General features: G+C 33.3%; 1 protein-coding gene across 1 annotated transcript in view; it reads left to right on the forward strand.

Annotated features, from left to right (window-relative positions):
• Positions 1 to 14019, forward strand: part of dsb (scavenger receptor class B member debris buster) — a 134819-nt gene extending 120800 nt beyond the window's left edge. The window contains exons 7-9 of the mRNA XM_081728164.1: positions 3302 to 3420; positions 8429 to 8554; positions 11042 to 14019. Coding sequence (XP_081584290.1) covers positions 3302 to 3420; positions 8429 to 8554; positions 11042 to 11374 — 578 coding nt within the window. The 3' untranslated portion in view covers positions 11375 to 14019. The remainder of the gene's footprint in view (positions 1 to 3301; positions 3421 to 8428; positions 8555 to 11041) is intronic.
• The last annotated feature ends 5217 nt before the right edge of the window (positions 14020 to 19236 follow it).

The following is a 19236-nucleotide window of genomic DNA, read 5'->3' on the forward strand; positions in this document are numbered from 1 at the left end:
AGCGCTTGTGCTTCAGAGTCAGGCTCCAGAATTTGGACAGCACTAAATCTAACGTTATTCCAATGTTACTGCAAACAGCTTAGTTTAATATTTTATATATGACATTTCCCTTTTAACAAAGAAAATGAAATTACTCTTACGCGTCACTTCTGTAGAGGGTAATAAAAGGAAATACTAATTTTCACCTGTGAAACATGTTGAAATAAAAATAGATTCTATGAGAAACAGTATTCTTTGTTCGTATATGTCTTATGACATTTGAAACCTTGAAAAGAGAACAGAATTCCCAGCATAACCTGGATAGACGTTCTCGCGTATGCAAAACTTCACAAGTTTGTGCTATTCAGCATGGGATAGATGAGTGGTGAATATTAAGTATTTACTTGCACTTCCAACATACCTGCCACTACTTTCCTGTTTCTCTTCTTTTTTTTATATTTTAACTATCGGTATTGGTGCTACTATATTTTTTTCTCTGGCATTCTTGTCTTTTCTTTTTTATTTCTTGTGTGAGCCATCTTCGGAATGTTGTTGTTCCAGAGTTACGTAACACGAAGAGTGGCGGTGATTGCTCGTATAAGAATTACTTATTGCCATGCACCCTTGAAGATAAAATACATTGCATTTACGTTATATTCTTTGTACATAGAATAAAAAAAGGGGGGAGAAGTACTTCCTATTTACCTTGAAAGTTTAATCACTACCTATTGTATACCTGTGCGCGCACACACACACACACACACACACAGAAAATATAGCCCTCTCGTTCCTATAGATGTTATATGTGGTAAAGAAAACTTTTTTTTTTGAGGCCAAATACACAGAAATCTTGTTTATATGCATATTAATGTAACCTTGATAGCGTTTTGACCTGTCCGGAAGGTTACGAAGCAATTGTATACACAAAACGCATGAGAAAAATAAATATACTTCCCTTTTTACTTTATTTATAGTCGCAAGCACAAATCAAAAAGAAATGAATTTGATTTGTGCTTGCGACTATAAATAGAATGTAAAATTTATGTAATTTCTAAGTGAATATATATATTTTTTATGATACTTGAGTTATAGTCTTACAATTATATTAAGTGGAGAACCTAACTTAACTGTTATCTAAAGACGACATTATCATGGTTAAACTGTATAAGGAAGTCATTCCAACTGGCTACTGCACACTGTCTCAGTTTGCTGCTTGATTTCTTAAGCTACTCGCACAGAACAAGTAGATGGCAACAGTGGTGGATCTAGCCCGGGACCGAGGGGTCTAACCATTACCATTTTTTTGAGTGAAAAAGATCATTTAAGCTATTATTTATATTTTTTGAAAGTTTATAATAAACTCGTGATATAACTATCATAATCTGGGCCCTCACAGTTTTTATCTTGTAGATTCGCCATTGGAAGGCAGCAAAGCTAGGTTGGTAGGAGACCAATCCTGGATTCATGACTGATTTTGTTTCATTCCATTTCATGTACTTCGTTCCTTCCCCCCGTTTTTTCCCCTCAACCTGTTCTCTTTCTCTTCGCTCTTGATTGTAAAAGCTAATTCCTACATTATATACTTGGGAGATTTGGAAATGACTGATCTTAAGGCATTTGGCTGGCGACCACAAATCGCGGGTTCGAATCCCGCCCAGAACAAGGATTAATGTGTGTTACTTTAAAATTCATTTCGTATTATCATCTCTTATCGTAGCTTAAAAAGTAGAACTATTGGACGTAATCTAAAAAAAAAAAAAAAAATACTGCATAGAGATCGGTTTTGCTTTAGAAAAAGATTCTATAATTAGAAACTTATTAAAAGTAAGTTTTATTTATCTATATCAGATTTACAGATATAGAACGTATAAGGTAGTTTTATATGTAATGGAAGTATTTAAGAGAGAGATAAAATAGAAAGTTGTAGAAGTATTTAAAGGCATAATCTCGGCATTCGCCTAATGCAGTGTGTTCCCAATTTGAAGTGTCGTCGTGACAGGCCAGTAAAGTAAGCACAAGTTACTAAGAAAACTGCCTTATAGGTAAATGAAATGTTGAGTAATAATAAATGCATATCCGTCTAAAATTGAACTCAGATCTTACGCGCGAGCAAGACATATATAGTACTAAAGCAATGATGAAAGTATGGAATTTGCAGTGTTTACAGAATGGAGCTAGAAGAGAAAGAAATTGTAGACAGTAGAAAGGGATCACACACACACGCTAGAAGTTTCAATTTCGTCCGGTAGGTGTCAACCACTTGAGGATGTGCTGCTACCTAATGTCGAAATGTGTAACTTCTACTACCAACGATAACAAACTCAAGCGAGATAAACGCTCAAGCTATCTATTGAAAAAGAAAAAAAAATCGCTTCCGTTCAAGAGTTACCGCGTGGAGTAACGGATGGATGGATCAACATCACGATAAGCTCCACTTACGTGGTCATAACAAAGAATGGAAATTCATTTCTAGAGGGAAAATAGACTGGAAACCTATTCCTAGAACATACGCATAGACAAGAAGAAACTTTATTTGGATTATCTGCGGTGGAATTAAAAACAGAGACCTACCACTTCGCCATATAGTATAAGGCTATAGAATACTATACAAGATACATCAACAATCCATTCCAGGTTCATAGTTGTTTGAAAATCACTCTTGCAAGAAGATTACGTAGAAATACAATTAGAAAGAGGGAACATTTACGCTCCACAAAGGGAATTTTAACCTATCGAACCACGAACAAGGAAAGTAAATTGCATGGTTATTCGTTGAATTAAAATGCGTTTATAGAAATTGAAAGTTATTTCCTATTATTGTACTATCTAACTTACAGTAATCTATTATCAGAGCAAATAATCTTATTTCTCGCAGCACAATCTACACTCAGAGGGAGCAAAAAATATTGTAATTTGTGGGATTACACTTCGGACTGTGATCGACCAGACTGTTAGTTACATCCTAGTTCCTTAATAAAACTATGGGGGCCTCGGTGGCTCAGTGGTAGAGCGTTCACCTCTGGTGAATGGGGTCCTGGGTTCGATCCCACTATCGCCAAATGAACTTTGTGGTAGGCAAACACCGTGTGCTGCGTGGGTTTTCTCAATGTTCTCCCTTTTCCTCCCACTTTCTTCCTTCCACCATTTCATTTATTCCTCATCATCACAGTGTCCTTTAGCCTACGCGGTATAACTGCGGGACGTAAAACTTAAATATTTCATTTTCCTTAAAAAGATTTTAATGATTGTAATCATCTTTGTTTAAAATTATTTATCTGGTATAATTTATTTATTTATTCACTGTTATTTCAAATTTTTACAGACGCGCCGCTGTTTCTGTCATTTCCTCATTTTTACAACTCTGATCCATCACTGCTAGAAGCTGTTGAAGGGCTGAGTCCGGATAAGGAAAAACACGAATTCTACATCAAATTACAACCGGTAAGTACAATAAAATTAATTGTGCTATTTCATTAAACATTTCAGCAATTGCATCTGAAAATATTGTTTACTTTTATAATACGTTGTCTTTCTTTTTAGTATTATAAGTTACTAATAGCTCATGTTCAGATAATAGAAAAAAATAGTTACGGCATGGGTATTATTATTATTGCTTTAAAAATCTGGAATATAATACAAAAATCTTAGGTGTCCGAAAACGAACTATTGAGGGTTTTAATTAAATCTAATGGAGACTCCATCACCCACTAGATATCAAACTAATAATTCACATCAGTGCATAGTGAGCAAACTTTTAGTGTAAATGTTTAAATGTGTTCACATGAGCAAACTTCTAGTCCAGGTGCCTAAATAATACATTCACGTGTGCAAATATTTAGCACAAACTCCTAAATACTATACGTTTACCTGAGAAAAATTCTGCAGATATCTAAATACCGTAAATTAAATGAGCAAATGTTTGATACTATGTATAAAAATATATTAATTATTTAGTAATATATCTTTAGAAAAAAAGTATGAAAGTGAATGAAGCTGTTAAGGCTAATGTAATGAAGTGTAATACAAATTTTAATAAACGTTATACGTCAGCAATAAATGTTCATCTTTTTTTTTCCCATTGTAAATTGACAATTTGCAACCTTCGTAACTTCTATGATTTTTATTTTAAATAACAAAAGACAATCATTTTCTCATGGTAATCAAGGACGGGAATCCTCAAGGGTATCATTAGACAATTGTAATTACTATTTCATTTTACATAACAGTATATTATTGTCATTACGTTGTGACATAATTTACAAAGAAAAATTTCTTTACGTCACAACAGTGTTTAGATATTTCTCTCTCCCCTCCTCCTCCCCTTACTCAATTCAATTAGCATAATTCAAATGAACAATTCTAATGTCAGGGGTAAAATAAAAATGTCCATACAAAATGTCCAACCTTGATAGAGACAGGGCTTCTATCTAACCAGGTCTTTTTTTTTTTTAATATAGTAATTAATTTTATGTTACTATCAAGGGTAAAAGTTACGTCGTCCCTTTGCCCATTATTTTTTTTTAAAAAGTGGAGGGACACCATAGATAATTTTTGTAAGTGGGGAATGACATCCCCCGCGTTCCCCCTCACATTTACTCCAGGTTACTATCAATCTTACCGTCAGTGTTCAAGCTGAGCAAGTGTTCATAGCACAATACGAGAGAAAGTAGCATCAGTTTTTAGGTTTACAAAAAATATTCCTTTTTCTTGATTTCCTCCAAAACTAAATATAAGAATGTCGTATGTCTTTTGTTCAGCTCAATAAGAGATATTGATTGGTAAATATCTCACTTCAGACATTTGTTTTTCGTTAAACGTTAATAACGTTATAGAATTTCCAAGAAACGTGTAAGCTAAACTCTAATACATTCCCCAAAAATGAACAGTATATAAGAAAAGTATACAAACATTTTCAAGTAAGCATTACGATATAATATACTTTCAAAACTTATAATAAACATGTTATTACGGAATACAGCTCGTACTATGTGTGGCATAGGAAGTAAAAGAAAGGCATAGGAAACTGCAATGCGTGTATCTTCCTGAACTAATTGCGCACATTATATGTAAGCTTTCTCTAAATAAAAAAAGACATAACAAGCTTCTTCAATTAAGATGTTATTAGCGTTCACTATCACTTAAAAAAAAATATTTGTAAATGACCCTATTTCTTTGTGATGAATTGGTCACGCGCTCTAAATACTTTTTTTCAAGTTTGCTAATGTGAGCAGGCATTTAATGAAAGGGGTTTAAAATTTCTAGTATTAGATTTAAAAGGCAAACACTATCTATTTAATAAATTTTGCAACAGTTCAGCAACAATGTGTGATATATTAGTTGTTACCACGTAAAGAAGAAAGGTTTGAATGCTTTCACACTTAATGGTCTCTGGTACTTACCATTTTTAATTTTTTTCTTCCATTGATTTATATCGGAAATTTTTCTATCTTTCCTGAAATGAAATGGAATAATAATCATATAGTTTCACTGATTTGTTCTTAAAAGTTCAATTCAACGTTCATTTCTGGTGTCAAAATGAATTTGCATTATTATATATACGTTTTATATGACTTTAGTTAAAATTGATTATTTAATTTTTTTAGCATCTATAAATAATTTAAATTTTTATTTACTAAGTTTATCGTATACATAGAAATATATTTATTTTTATAAAAAGGCCTTGTGTCCATCTTAAACATAAATTAAACATAACTTTCTTACAAGGCTGTCTATATTCTTTATTATAAATTAGCGAGAAATGTTACAGTTTCGGAAGTATATCACTTCCTTCTTCAGACTACTATTCCAACTGAAATCATAGATAACGTAACATAATTTGGTAGAGATAACAAATTATGTTATGTTATCTATGATTTCAGTTGGAATAGTAGTCTGAAGAAGGAAGTGATATACTTCCGAAACTGTAACATTTCTCGCTAATTTATAATAAAGAATATAAACAGCCTTGTAAGAAAGTTATGTTTAATTTATGTTTAAGAAATAAATTATTTAAATTATTAAAATTACATATTACCAAGGGCACCGTTCCTGGGGGCCGAGTGGGCCCGGGACCCCAAAGCTCATGTGGGCCCCTAATTTTATTTATGAATATACAATATTTGGCATAATTTGAATGCAATTTGTATTAAAATCATCATATATGCCTTCTGCACCTGAATGGGCTCCCCCAAAGAGAAATCGGCACTTTTGCATATAACTAAATTTAATTTTACGAATTAATGAACGTTTATATATGGATGTGAAGAGAATATCGGTAAAATAAAACCATTAAAATTCCAATTCGTTCTAAAGAAAACAGAAAAAATAATTCCCATCTAAATCAATGGGCTAAAAAAATTTAAAATGGCACAGCTATTCAACACTGTTAAGAATGACATGTATAATTATCTGTGGTACATATATTTTTCAATATTGGTAAATGTTATCATCAAATGAATTGCTAAGCCATATGAAAAAATGGAACGGAAGAAAATTCTCAGAATATGGTGGAAACAAATAAAATAACAGTGTGACCATAAATAATTTAAGGCAGTGATGGTCATTTTTTTTTGTTTTGTTTTTTTGTTTTTCAAGAGTGTCAAAGAACTTCAAGTGGTCTAATATAATGGTACATTTTACTTTATATATACTAGCTGAACCTGCGCTTTCTACACAGCGCATCATTCGCATATGAGCATAAATCTCCTTCTCATTCCTCACAACATCTGTACATGTCCCTTTACAGACACAAGTGAAAGACGTATTGATAAAAAAAAAGCTAAGGTGTTCATAAATGGAAGACTTTTTTTCGATTATTTTTTCTCAATACCTCGCACCCGTTTGCAAGATTTGAGCCTACTTCCGGTTGTAGTTTCTAATTCATGTATGACTAGTGTTTTCTTTCTTCTTGCATGCAGTATGTAATAAGTAAATACATTATATACACAATTAATTATAGTGTCACTTATATATGGTGTTCATTGGGCAAAACACTGCAAAAATAATGGTTCATCTTAGACTTTAGAAATGGTTATCCTTCCTTTTTCATTATTTGCCCATGAAACAAACGCCTGAGACATATACAACCCCTATATACAGCAATGTGGTGTTGGAATATATAATGCGTAGGATATGATGCTTTAGTTTTTCTTAATTTCAACACTTGCAATGTACACGTAAAAATGTAATAAAGAAATAGTAGCCATGTTTTTTAAATATTCAATTAGAACTGGACAATCTACATAAAATTTGCAATCGATCAGTGAAAACGTCATCTTTCTAGAGCCTGTAGTTTCCGAGATCTCATTGTCGAAAGGATTGACCACAAACACATAAACGTCCACAACATATAGTTTAAAAGAACTCGGAAGATGGCAGCGCAATTCACGTGCATTGAGTTTAAAGAAGGCTTATTAAAATACAAAGGCTTTGAACAATAATTTTAAAACATAAACTTTATGAAAATGACGTATTTAACTAATTTATTTGAAGTATACATATTCAAAATGTTATGTTTGTCTCTGTTAAACGTGAAATCACACACAACCGTAACTGAAAGATTTGAAAGCTAAAGTTATAGGTTGGAACTCAGGCGCTTTTTATTGCTATTGTAGCATTTTAATAATACGGAGTGCTACTAATCGAAAGATTATAAAGGAGAATATGACGAATGAAACTGTAATGCAATTCTAAAAGTTTCTCATACCTGATTTGAACTGATGCCATAATTCTTAGAAGTCAAGTTAAATTCGTATGAATCATGTCACGGGCCGGATAGAAATTTCAGAATCTCGCATCTGCTCTGCGGGTCGTAGTTTTCCCATCACTAAATGAAGCTATTTCAAGGTCTTTATTTATTTAATTTTGATTTGAGTATTATCAAATACGCAAAGATTGGGAGATTATAACGCAAATCAAACATCTGTTAAAGTTAGGTTTCAAATAACTTGTAAGAACTTATTTCTGCATATAGCAGTTGGGGAGCGAAAGAGTGTTAACTAGTAATAAAAGAATTTAATATTCTCTCTTAGTCCTCATGCTCTTGTAACTTAAATTCACTGTAATTGGATGTGTCTGGGTGTGTGAAGGACTGTATTTTTACCACTGCTAGCGACTGCTTTGTCAGAACGGCACACACACACACAACCCAGAGACTTAACATCTTAGCCAGAATTGACAGGGTCATACTGATAATAAAATCAGTATGACCAAATGACCAAAGAAGTACGTGTGTATCGATCATTTGCAGAAAAATATTTACTCGTAAAATTTGATAACTATTTTCTAGAGAAATAGTGTTCTACAATAAACATTAGGGATACAATGGTATGAAACAATGGTAAATACGTACAGTGTAAAACACTACATACTTTGAAACATTATAATATACTTAGAAACTATAAAATATTTTATGTAAATAAATACAATGTTTATTTACTTATTTTTGCAGAGACTTGGAGTACCTGTGGAAGCAAAAGGCAGACTTCAAATAAACATTAAAGTTGACCGCAACCCGTATATACACGCTGTGTCAAAATTCCCTGATATCGTATTGCCAGTCATATGGATTGAAGAGGTAAATTCAGTTTATTACATAGTTACATCTTAACTATTAATAGTTTAAGATTACCTAATTACTTTTGAGATCACGAATGTAAGTCATGTAACAGTAGTGTACGCAAGGGAGGTTTCGGGATTTCAACCCCACCTTGAGCAAGATACAATGCAAAAATAAGCATTTACCATATTAATTTATGTAGACAAATACTTGAATTAATATGAACTTCGGAGTTTGAACCTTCCGCCCTGAAGGAGAACTTCAATATTGACTGTTTCGATGAGGACCAGCAGATCATCAGAAAATTGGAATAATCAGTTGCAGGCAAAAAAAAAAAAAAAAAAAAAAAAAAAAAAAAAAAAAAACTGTAAGAAGGAGGATTATGCAAGTCTAGTCAGGTGGTTCGGGAATTATAAAGAAAAAAATTCAGGAGCAGTTAACATCGGATGATAGTTGCTTGCGACCTGGAAGTAGAATGGAGAGTCTGCTTTCATGGCTGAAGAAACACGAACATTTAGGAACATGACAACAAAACCAAACAAGTGATTTTTAAAATTTGTTCTATGTAATTTGGTTATAAGATTAAGTTTAGTTTCAAGATGTAAAGAAGGAAGAATGTTGAGATAGTGCTTCAGGAGAAAGTGTTATTAAATTGATCACATGCCAGTTCTTGTAGGCAGCCAGGACAGAGTCTTTGAGATCAGAGAACAAACAAGATAGAACACTAGAGATTTAAGTGGCCCCGCGTAGCGTAGTCGCTATCGCTCTCGATTCCTGGTGGGGACACTCAGTTGAAAAATTGTAAAAGCATATTCAGGTCAGCCATCCTCAGTGAGATTTGTTTTCCTCATTTCTACCAGGCAAATGCCGGGATGGTACCTAACGAACAGGTCCCAGACCGCTTCCTTCCTTTCCCAATCATTTCTTTCTTCCCTATCCTCGGATAGTGTGATCGCCGAGGGACGTCATCCTTCATACGTAACGAGCAAACATGCCATAAATGCCGGAAGCAAAAGAAAATCTAATACCTTATCCTAACTAGAGATTTAATATAAGAAATATCGTGAAATAGTTTACAAAGAATTGAGTATGATTTAATTAAGAAGGATAGTTAGATTCATGTACAACATAAAGATTTTATCCAAGAACATAGAAAGATTAATTGAAAAATAAGATTAATATGAGATTATTTCTTATTCGGCTTAATTATTCACAATTCACTGTTTAGTTGTATAAGATCAATATGACTCCATTCAAAATTCAGCTTAGATAAGAGAAATAACATATTATTTCAGATTTTAATACCCCTTAATGAAATTCTGCGTACACTACTGACAACATGAGTGATCTTAAATCAATGTGATTAAATTATTCGATTCGATACTTACTACTTCAATACATAAAACGTAGCACAATAAGGTATGTGTTTTTACATAGACTATCAAAGGAACAATTGAGCTGTCTAAAAGATGAGGGAAATAGTGTATAAATATCGTTCACGCTGTTGTATTTCTTGTGTAGGTGCAATCAAACGTATCACTACTATAAGCAGAAATATCAGTATTACAATTATTATTGCCCTGTTGTTCTTGTTTTTGTCAATTATATTTGTGATGAATATATAACTTTTGAACCTTGAGAACTTTTATCATTATTAACATTCTTTTATTTCATAATAAAAATATCTTTCATCCTGTTGTGGCTTATAAAACAATATTATGTAAACGATACATTTTTTATTACTTGCTTTACTGAAACCCAAACTTCTCAAACAGTTCTTTTAAACTCGCTAAATAATATTATCATGTGTAAGTTCTGTACTTATATAGGTATATTGCAATGCCATCCTTATGAATTTGGTAAAGCTTGGTTAAACTTATGTTTCTGAATACTTCTAAATCGCTATACCTAACAAAAATGTTCTTTTAAGCTATTAAATATCTGTAAGAGTCCATCTATATAATTTATAGACAGTCCTTGACTTACATAAATAAAACCTTCCAGGGCTCTTTACGTAAGTCGAAATCTACATAACTTGATTTTTTTTACCATAACCTACCATTTTTCTCAAGTATGAAAACATATATTAAAATATTATTTTTTAAAAAATGCGGTTTAATAATACATATTACAGTGCAAAAACTCAATGTCACAATATTCTTTATAAATGTGGTATATTATTACAACACCGATGATATAAAAAATCACTGATTAATAACAGTTTAGCAATAGTTACTTAATTAATAGCAGACTTAATTAGTTCATATCTCACTCACTAGATGGCTCTCAAAATAGAATTTAGAAATTCAGTACTACTTCTTACTTCAGATAAGTACCGCTTGTAAATTTCACTTACACCGGAAATTTCTTATGCAAGTTTGATTTTACTTATGTCGAAATTATGTAATTCAGGTACTGTCGTAGAGTGAAAATGTAGTTTCAGCATTCTTATTAATTTTTTTTTGTCATTAATTTAATAACCATTTACATTTTTCTCTTTTTTAGGGTGTAGATGACTTATCACCAGCAATACATCGGCTAATTTACTTAGCAACTACATTTGCTGACGTAGCAATTCCAATGTTCACGTATGGCAGCATAGTCTTCGGGTCTTTCATTCTAGTGTTCATGTTCGTTAGAGCATATAAGAATGTAATCTTGTCGAAAGAAGCTATCGAGAAGGGTAAAGAGACGCTTGAAAAGGGTAAAGAAAAACTTCGAAGAGGCAGCAGCTTTATTATTAATGGTCAACATAGGTTAATGATTGTGAGAGACAGTTATACGTTACTAGACAACAAAAACGTTGACCCTGACCCCGATCCAGATCCCGATGTTTGAGGAGGGTAATAACTGGACTTAATGATTACTTCATAAAGAACAAGAAACAATATTAAGACTTATTACTACATTTTGAACGCTTGTCGAACCCAAATCATTTTTTCTCTTTCTTTTGGGATGAGTGCGCGTTTTATATACCCCCAGTGGTCGAAAAATGGGGGCAAATGTCCAGTATAATTGGCCTACAATACGCAACTGTATAAGTACCATTATTTGATGATGGCGTAAAAGCAACACGAGTTCCTACCATGTAAAGTATGTAAAAAATTTATATATATAGAATGACAACGTAGTGAGTGTGTGCTAATGGCTGCCAAGAAGTGCCATTATATAAATAAAAGTGCTGGGCGTTAAGTGCAATGTTACTGTGTGTGGATTATTTACCTTTTCTTTCGAGTGTTACATTCAAAAATACACAAAAAATTTGCTTGAAGAAAATCATTTGTGTTTTATTAGTGTAGTACCAATTTCACGAATAAATTACGTGTTTTCGACTGATACAATTACAAAATTAAGTCCAAACTGTGCTTTAATTTATTTGCTGCTAATTGGTTATAATCATCGTAATAATACGTGAAGTGCGAAACTACTACTACTTGTACACAGAAGACGAGAACAATAAGAACATATGCTATACAAGATATTTAAATACATATGTATGTAAATGTCATGCATATTCTTATCAAAAATATGTGCTGACTATTGGTGCTCCAAGACAAAACAGGTTATCCAGTATACTTGTTTCCGTCTTCGGGAAAGATGGAGACACAATGTCTAGTTTTTCGAAATAACATAAAACCTACCAAATCTATAGAGCAAAGTGTATACATAGTTTTGTTATGTTTATATACATTTAAAACCAGAGTATAAAGTGTGAAAATATGTTTACTTATATTTGTATGTTACACACATACTTGTTGGTTCTTAATTGTGATAATATGCTCAATGATTGGCATATTGTTAACTTTACCTAAAGGGAAAGGACAAAGTATATCGATATAAATATATTATATGTATGTATATATATAAATGTATGCGTGTAAAAAAAAACATTGAGTCACATGACATTTGCGAGGAAAATGCCCTGCACATATTGCCCTATAAATGCAGTATTTTTTCACTTTTTGAAGCGATATTTAATATATTTTTATTCGTATTTTAGATCTTTTTTTAGAAAAATACAAATAATAGTACGTTAATGTAGTAAATGCTTCATTTTAATCGCAATAGTAAAAGTTAAATATTTGCATTGTGTAATAATTGTACCAATTAAATTACAGTACAGAATAAGGGAAGTTGTAATAAATTAATATATGTATACATATTTTAGAAATATATATATATCTGTAATTTGGAGCATACTTCATATTGTGTATCAAGACTATATATATCTATATATATCACTGTTGTTTTGTTACGCAAGTGTACGATATATTACCTAGAGGACGAAGAAGAGTAGACAGTAATATAAAAGCTTACAAAAATTCTAACCAGTGCGCGAAAGCTGATTTCCTTAGTAGATTTCCAACCAAAGAATATAATTCTTATTGTACTGTATTATATGCATATATTTCTTGTGATAGTGCAGGGTAACTATATATTTTCTTATTAAAAGTGTTAACATTACTGTTTATACGGGTACTTAGCACGGCATTTTAGTACAATAAAATGCTAGAGCATCTAAAACGCACAGTATAAATTATCATGAAGATACTTTATATGTAAATATACTGCAAGCTGTCTTCATTGTTTCCCCACTCAGTAAACATTGCAGATTTACAAGTAAATGTTTTTATATATGAGATTATCGAAGTTACATATTTGTATACAATACACTTCATTGTTCTTAAGATCCTGCCTTTTACAAAGTCATTCATGTAAGCTTATTTACACTGAAATTTTTATCATGCTCAATAAAAAAAAAGATTTGAAACTGTCTTCTATTGTGCATTTTTACAAATCTCTCATATTTTAAAAATGAAATATTTTTAAAGTTAGTTTTGTTTTAAACGCACCTAAAACCCAATAGAATAAATTGTTGTTTTCAAGAACACAAATATTCCAAATTTCAATATATTATATAACGTTAATTCTTTCTTCTAAGGTAATATTATATAAATTTTTACAAAAGTTCACTCTTTAATTACGGTAAATTATTTATCATCTTCCTTTCTTTATAAAAGGAAAAATCAATATTAACTATGTAAGTTATTCCAATAAATGAGAAAGTTCTGTTTAAAGTATTTATGCCGTGCTAAAGATACACGTGGTACTTTTTTGTCAATCTTTGTTATGAACTATGAGAACTTGTCTATGTACTTGTAGAGTACGGTAGTATGGCTGTGTATGAGTTAATGAATGTACTGTATCTATGCAAGCGAGTGGGTGTAAGACATATTTGTATGCGTGTTTGTGTGATATATGTTTGCAATTTGTGGGTATGTATGAATAAAAGAAGAGACTGTTTTATCAGAATTTTTGTTTCATCTTTGTACATATATCTTTTCACTTCTACATCCTCTCTATCTTTTATATTGTGTATTGAATATATTATATATATATATAATGTCTGAAGATGTAATTCTGTTATCTGCCATCTACAGCATATTTATGTTAAATGATCCAATACATTTCATAAAAACATATGTTTGTGATTTTTTGTTATTCAATATCCCTTTTCCTAATAAATGCAGACAAAAAAAAAACCTTGTTAATAACATCCTGTATAAGGAAGTAATGCCATATTATGACTTCTCGCTTAAAGAAAGATGAGGTTTTCTTTCAAGTTTCCTTCAAAAGTAAGGAATAGTAAAAGTGGCGTGTGGAAAATTTCATCAAAGGGAAGAGTCAAACACTCAATCTCATATCCTTTCAGGACAAGCGTCATTCTCTCTCTCCCTCTCTCCCTCTCTCTCCCTCTTTAATACAACAAAATTAATAGTTTTTTTAAAAAATACTATATATTTACTGGTGCAGTCACATGAGTGGAGGTAAAAGCAAACTTGAGTTATCGTGCCAATTAGTGCAGATTGATTTGAACTATTTCTGACTCATTTAAATGATTTCTATTCTTCGTGAGAGAGATAGGTAGTAAGCGTTCTCAATACTGTAAAAATTTATCCCAATTCAGCGAGAACCCACATGGTTCGAAGTACACAACTCAGTTTCGGTGCTAGAAGGGGGATACCGTATTTGCGCGAATATAAGCCGCACCTAAACTTTTGTCACGAGATTATAGCAAAGTAAATATCGAATATAGGCTGTAGTACTAAATTTGCGAGAAAATTCAATTAGACAGTACTTTGAGATACATCTCTCTCCCTCCGCTTCTTGAACTCCCCCGTAACTAAGGGCGACTCATGAAGATGATCTCCTTTGTGATACTGACTCTGAGCAGCATTCTGGATCGTCTAGCGAGGGTGAAGAATCAGACGCTGGTGATGCTGAGATGATGCGTAATGATTGTAGTTGATTTGAGTGGGTGCAAATAAACTGACACAGTTTTGAGAAACATTTTTTTTCCTTTTTCAAGAACAGTTACTGTATAACAAAGATATGTATCCCTACTAATAAAAGTATTAAATGTACAAGTGTTTTTTGTGCCAACATAAGGTGTCACTGGTTCCCAATGAAGGTGGCAATTTTTGCGAACAATATGTTTTTCTGCCATTTTCTTAAGTCTTTTGATGGTTTACAAAAGTAACTGCAGTAACTTATAATGGTATTCATTTGAACCCACGAGATATGTGTACATGTCGTTTTGAAATTGACGATTTATAACCTGAGGAGAGAATCTCGATTATAGGCCGCACCATGATTTTTCAAGCCAAAATTTAGGGGGAAAAGTGCGGCCTATATTCGCGCAAATACAGTAACTACCTGGAACGTTTTATGAAATTGTTGAAGGAAAAGTACACGTGTGTGCGAAATTAAGGGACAAAGATTCTTTACGTGTGTTTTGAAGAAGACACAAGACCTAGAATCGTGTAATTGGGTGCGAACGGAAAAAGAGAGACAGTGCAGAGTGGGGATCCATAATGGTGTAATGTCACCAAAGGTTATTTTTATTTCGATGGCAAGTAGTGCACCATTTCAAGTGGGAAGGTATTAGTACGAACTGGCTGTTTGTTCCATGCTAGAGGTGGTGGATGTGGTCATAACTTAAAAGACTACTGTTATGCTTAACTAACTATGGCTTGTGAAGCCCAAAAGTCAAATGCCGTATTCATAAAAAGCTCTCCATTAAATTATGTCTTTAACCAACAGGATCCAATTTCTACTTTGTATTCCATCTTAATATTGTACTCTCATCTGCAGCTAGTTTCCTTAATGATATATTTCCGATTAAGTTTCCATTTAAAATTTTGAAAGTATTCCTACTTTCTTTTATATTACCTGCCTACGCGAGCCTCATAGTAACCTTAAGAACATTAGTGATATGATGTAAATTACGAAGTTTCCGCCATTCCCTATTTCCGTCCCTCGTAGATCCAAATATTTTTCTCGGATTTTATTTTCAAATACTCTGCATCCTTTTTTCAAAGAAGTGACTGTTTCACAACCATATAGCAAAGCAAGTGTAATTACCGTTTTATGAATTTTAAGCTTCAAATTCTTCCACAGAATTTGAGAAAATAGAGTTTGGACTGAATAATAACATGAATTTCTGCTTGCAGTTGATCTCATTTCTTCGTGGGTAAGGGTTTACTCCTTTCTAGATATTTGAAAGTGTTCACTTTATCGAAAGTAATTTTGAAGTAGGTTATTATTACGGTCACGGTGAATTTCCACAGACTTACGAAACAGACTCATAGTTTTCTCTGCATTTACTTCTAAACTCATGTTCCTGGAGGAGTTTCATAAATACTCTATATTTTTTCTGTTGTCATACTATCGGTCAGATTGATATCAACATAACCTGGTGAGAACTATTCATCTCCAGGCTCTGGTTGCTCTCTTTTTCTTATAGCATATTTCAGAACTAAATTGAATAATACTGGCGACAAGGTATATCTGTTTCAGGCCATTCTCGACCTGGAAGTTCGTGCACAAGTATTTCCTACTCGGATTATACCTTGAGTTTGGTTTAAACTCATCTTTATTAATCTAATTAGCTATTTCGTTATACCAATTCGGTAAGCAAAACAGCTTTCATATTTTTATGAAATAGTGACTGATTGATCGAATGAATTTAGGCCAGACACAAGTAGAAGTATATATTTAAGCTAGAGCGTTTCTATTTCAAGTGTGCCCCTCCTGGCGCTACTATCGATGTGTGTTTTCCCGTACCTTCCTCGAAAGAGGAGGAACAAGTTGCTGCTGCCGAGATCTTTCAATTGTTGGATGCGGAAGCGTTGCCACAATGAATTATTTCACGGACTTCGCTGTGCTCTGTCTTGTTAGCCATTCTAAATAGCCCACGATCTTCACTCGTCGAGACCAAACGACTAAATGACAAATTGGCAACACAGCTGAGATCATTCACTTCTTTTCCCTTCGCAAAGGGAGGGTTTCATCAGTCAGAGGGGTGGCGGGGGTGGGGCAGAAGTATAGTTCGTACAGTTTCCGAGGGCACAGGTGGAATAAACAGGCTCTATACATATTCCCAAAAAGTGTTGTTGCACTTAAAGAATCATTGTCAACGGACTTAAAGAATCATGTATTCTAATGTCCTAAGAAAAACCGTGCAAAGGCCACAGAGATATAAGATGACCGCTACCTACTATCAGTCCCTACTCCACCTTAACCACGGAATAGTGATGTAAGGTGGAAAATTTTTCCATTTCAGAAAATTTTCCGTTCTAAACAAATATAAGTGATCAAGTAACAATTCCTCGTAACCATAAAATTGATTGTCTTTATGTATAGAAATGTTAAAAATTTTAAGATCGTTTAAAGAATCTGAAAATTTTCATGACTCAGAAAATTTCCGGTACTATGTAGGAACAAGTGAAACAATTTTTAATGAATCGAAAAATTTTCCGTTCTATATAGAAAAATGTGGGTTCCTGTCACTTTTAATGTGGATTCCTGTCACCACGGCATGGCGCGTCCTCAGATTGAGGATCGAGAAGAAGACCTCTAGATATAGAGGTTAGCTGTGAATATACTGAATAAGCAGTCGCGGACAGCCGACTAGGAGTGGTCCTCCAGCTTGGGGGTTTGGGTAAGGCTAACAACCTCATCCTGTAAAAAATGACACTCTTTCAGAAATATTCACGAAAGCCTCGGACAAGGACTGATAACTTGGCACGACCTCAGCAAAAGAAAATGGACATGAGATTTGGAACATGTAATATTAGAAGTCTTTATAGGGCAGGCGCGTTAAAATCCGTAACGAGTGAGAGAAATATAGGATGGACCTAGTAGGAGTTCAGGAAGTTAGGTGGGAAGGAAATGAATCTGTGAATTCCGGAAATTTTACGTTCTTTTACGGGGAAGGAAATAAAAATCACCAGTTAGGAACAGGATTTTTCGTTCACAAACGAATATTACCAGCAATTAAACGGGTTGAATTTGTTACTGACAGACTTTCTTTTATTACTCTTAAGGGTCGGTGGTGTGATATTATTGTTTTAAATGTACATGTCCCAACTGAAGATAAGGATGACGATATAAAAGACAGTTTTTACGAAGAAGTGGAACGGATATTTGACCAACTCCCGCGATACCATATGAAAATTCTATTAGGGGATTTCAATGCTAAGGTAGAGCGAGAGGATATTTTCAAACCGATTATAGGGAACGAAAGTCTGCATAAGGAAAGTAATGACAACGGTGTTAGACTCGTGAATTTTGGAACATCCAAAAACCCAATCGTGAAGAGTACAAAATTCCCACATCGCGACGTTCATAAATACACTTGGACATCGCCAGACGGAAAAACACATAATGACCGCGGGTCAGACTCAGAACTACAAAGCATATACCACTTCGGCTTCGGCCCGTAAATTTTTAAATATACAGCCATATTTTTCGGGCCTTTTCGAGCCTAACTCTGTAAATATACTGCACAATACTTATTGGACCGTTCTTCCTGGATAATTTTTAAAGCACAACTGCAAAATCAAACCTCTAATTGCTGTAAATAAAAATATAATTTTGTGTTAGTAATTAAGATTTTGTAATTCGGGCTCATTTGATTGTTACACGAGCTCGGGCCAGACTCGGGCCTAAATGCTAAATCATATTTCGGACTCGAGTCGGGTTTCGGGTCGGGCCGGGCCCGGACTAAAATTCCGTCCCGTGCAGACCTCTAACTCACAGCTGGTGCAGTGGCCAGCGCGCACGCCTTTGGTACACATAATCCTGAACTCGATCCTCTCGTCCAGAGCACTGAACGCATTACAGTGGTTTCGGATTCCACCTTAAACCGTAAATCTACGTTTCGTATATCCTCGGTGTTGAAAAAGGGTTCTAGACTGAATAAAGAATTCCACTATCAAACGAAAAGTAAATTTGCATTTTAAATTTGGTAGTTACTTCGTACATAAGGTAAACATAAAGATATACAGATGGACATATTATATAGTTAATCTATTTTTAAAAAAACAAGAAAATTAGGAAAACCAAAAATGGATCAAAAATTGTGATCTTGGCCAATAATTAATTTTTGGAAAAGGGGTCACAAAATTTTTGAACGGCTCCTAAATCGGGTTTTCGTATTTTTTACGGAATAAGCATATTATACTGACTTAGCTGATAATTTGGGTTTGATTACACTATATGTAGTTCTCTAGATATAAGACCTACAAGAAAATCTTTGATTGAAATACATTGGATCTTTTGATTAAAAATAAAAAAGTATCAGAAATGAATTCCAGCATTCGAATAACGTGTACACATGTGAGAAGACAGGAATG

The sequence above is a fragment of the Thermobia domestica genome, chromosome 10, assembly GCF_964235325.1.
Source record: "Thermobia domestica chromosome 10, izTheDome1.hap1.1, whole genome shotgun sequence".
Taxonomy (NCBI): Eukaryota; Metazoa; Arthropoda; class Insecta; order Zygentoma; family Lepismatidae; genus Thermobia; species Thermobia domestica.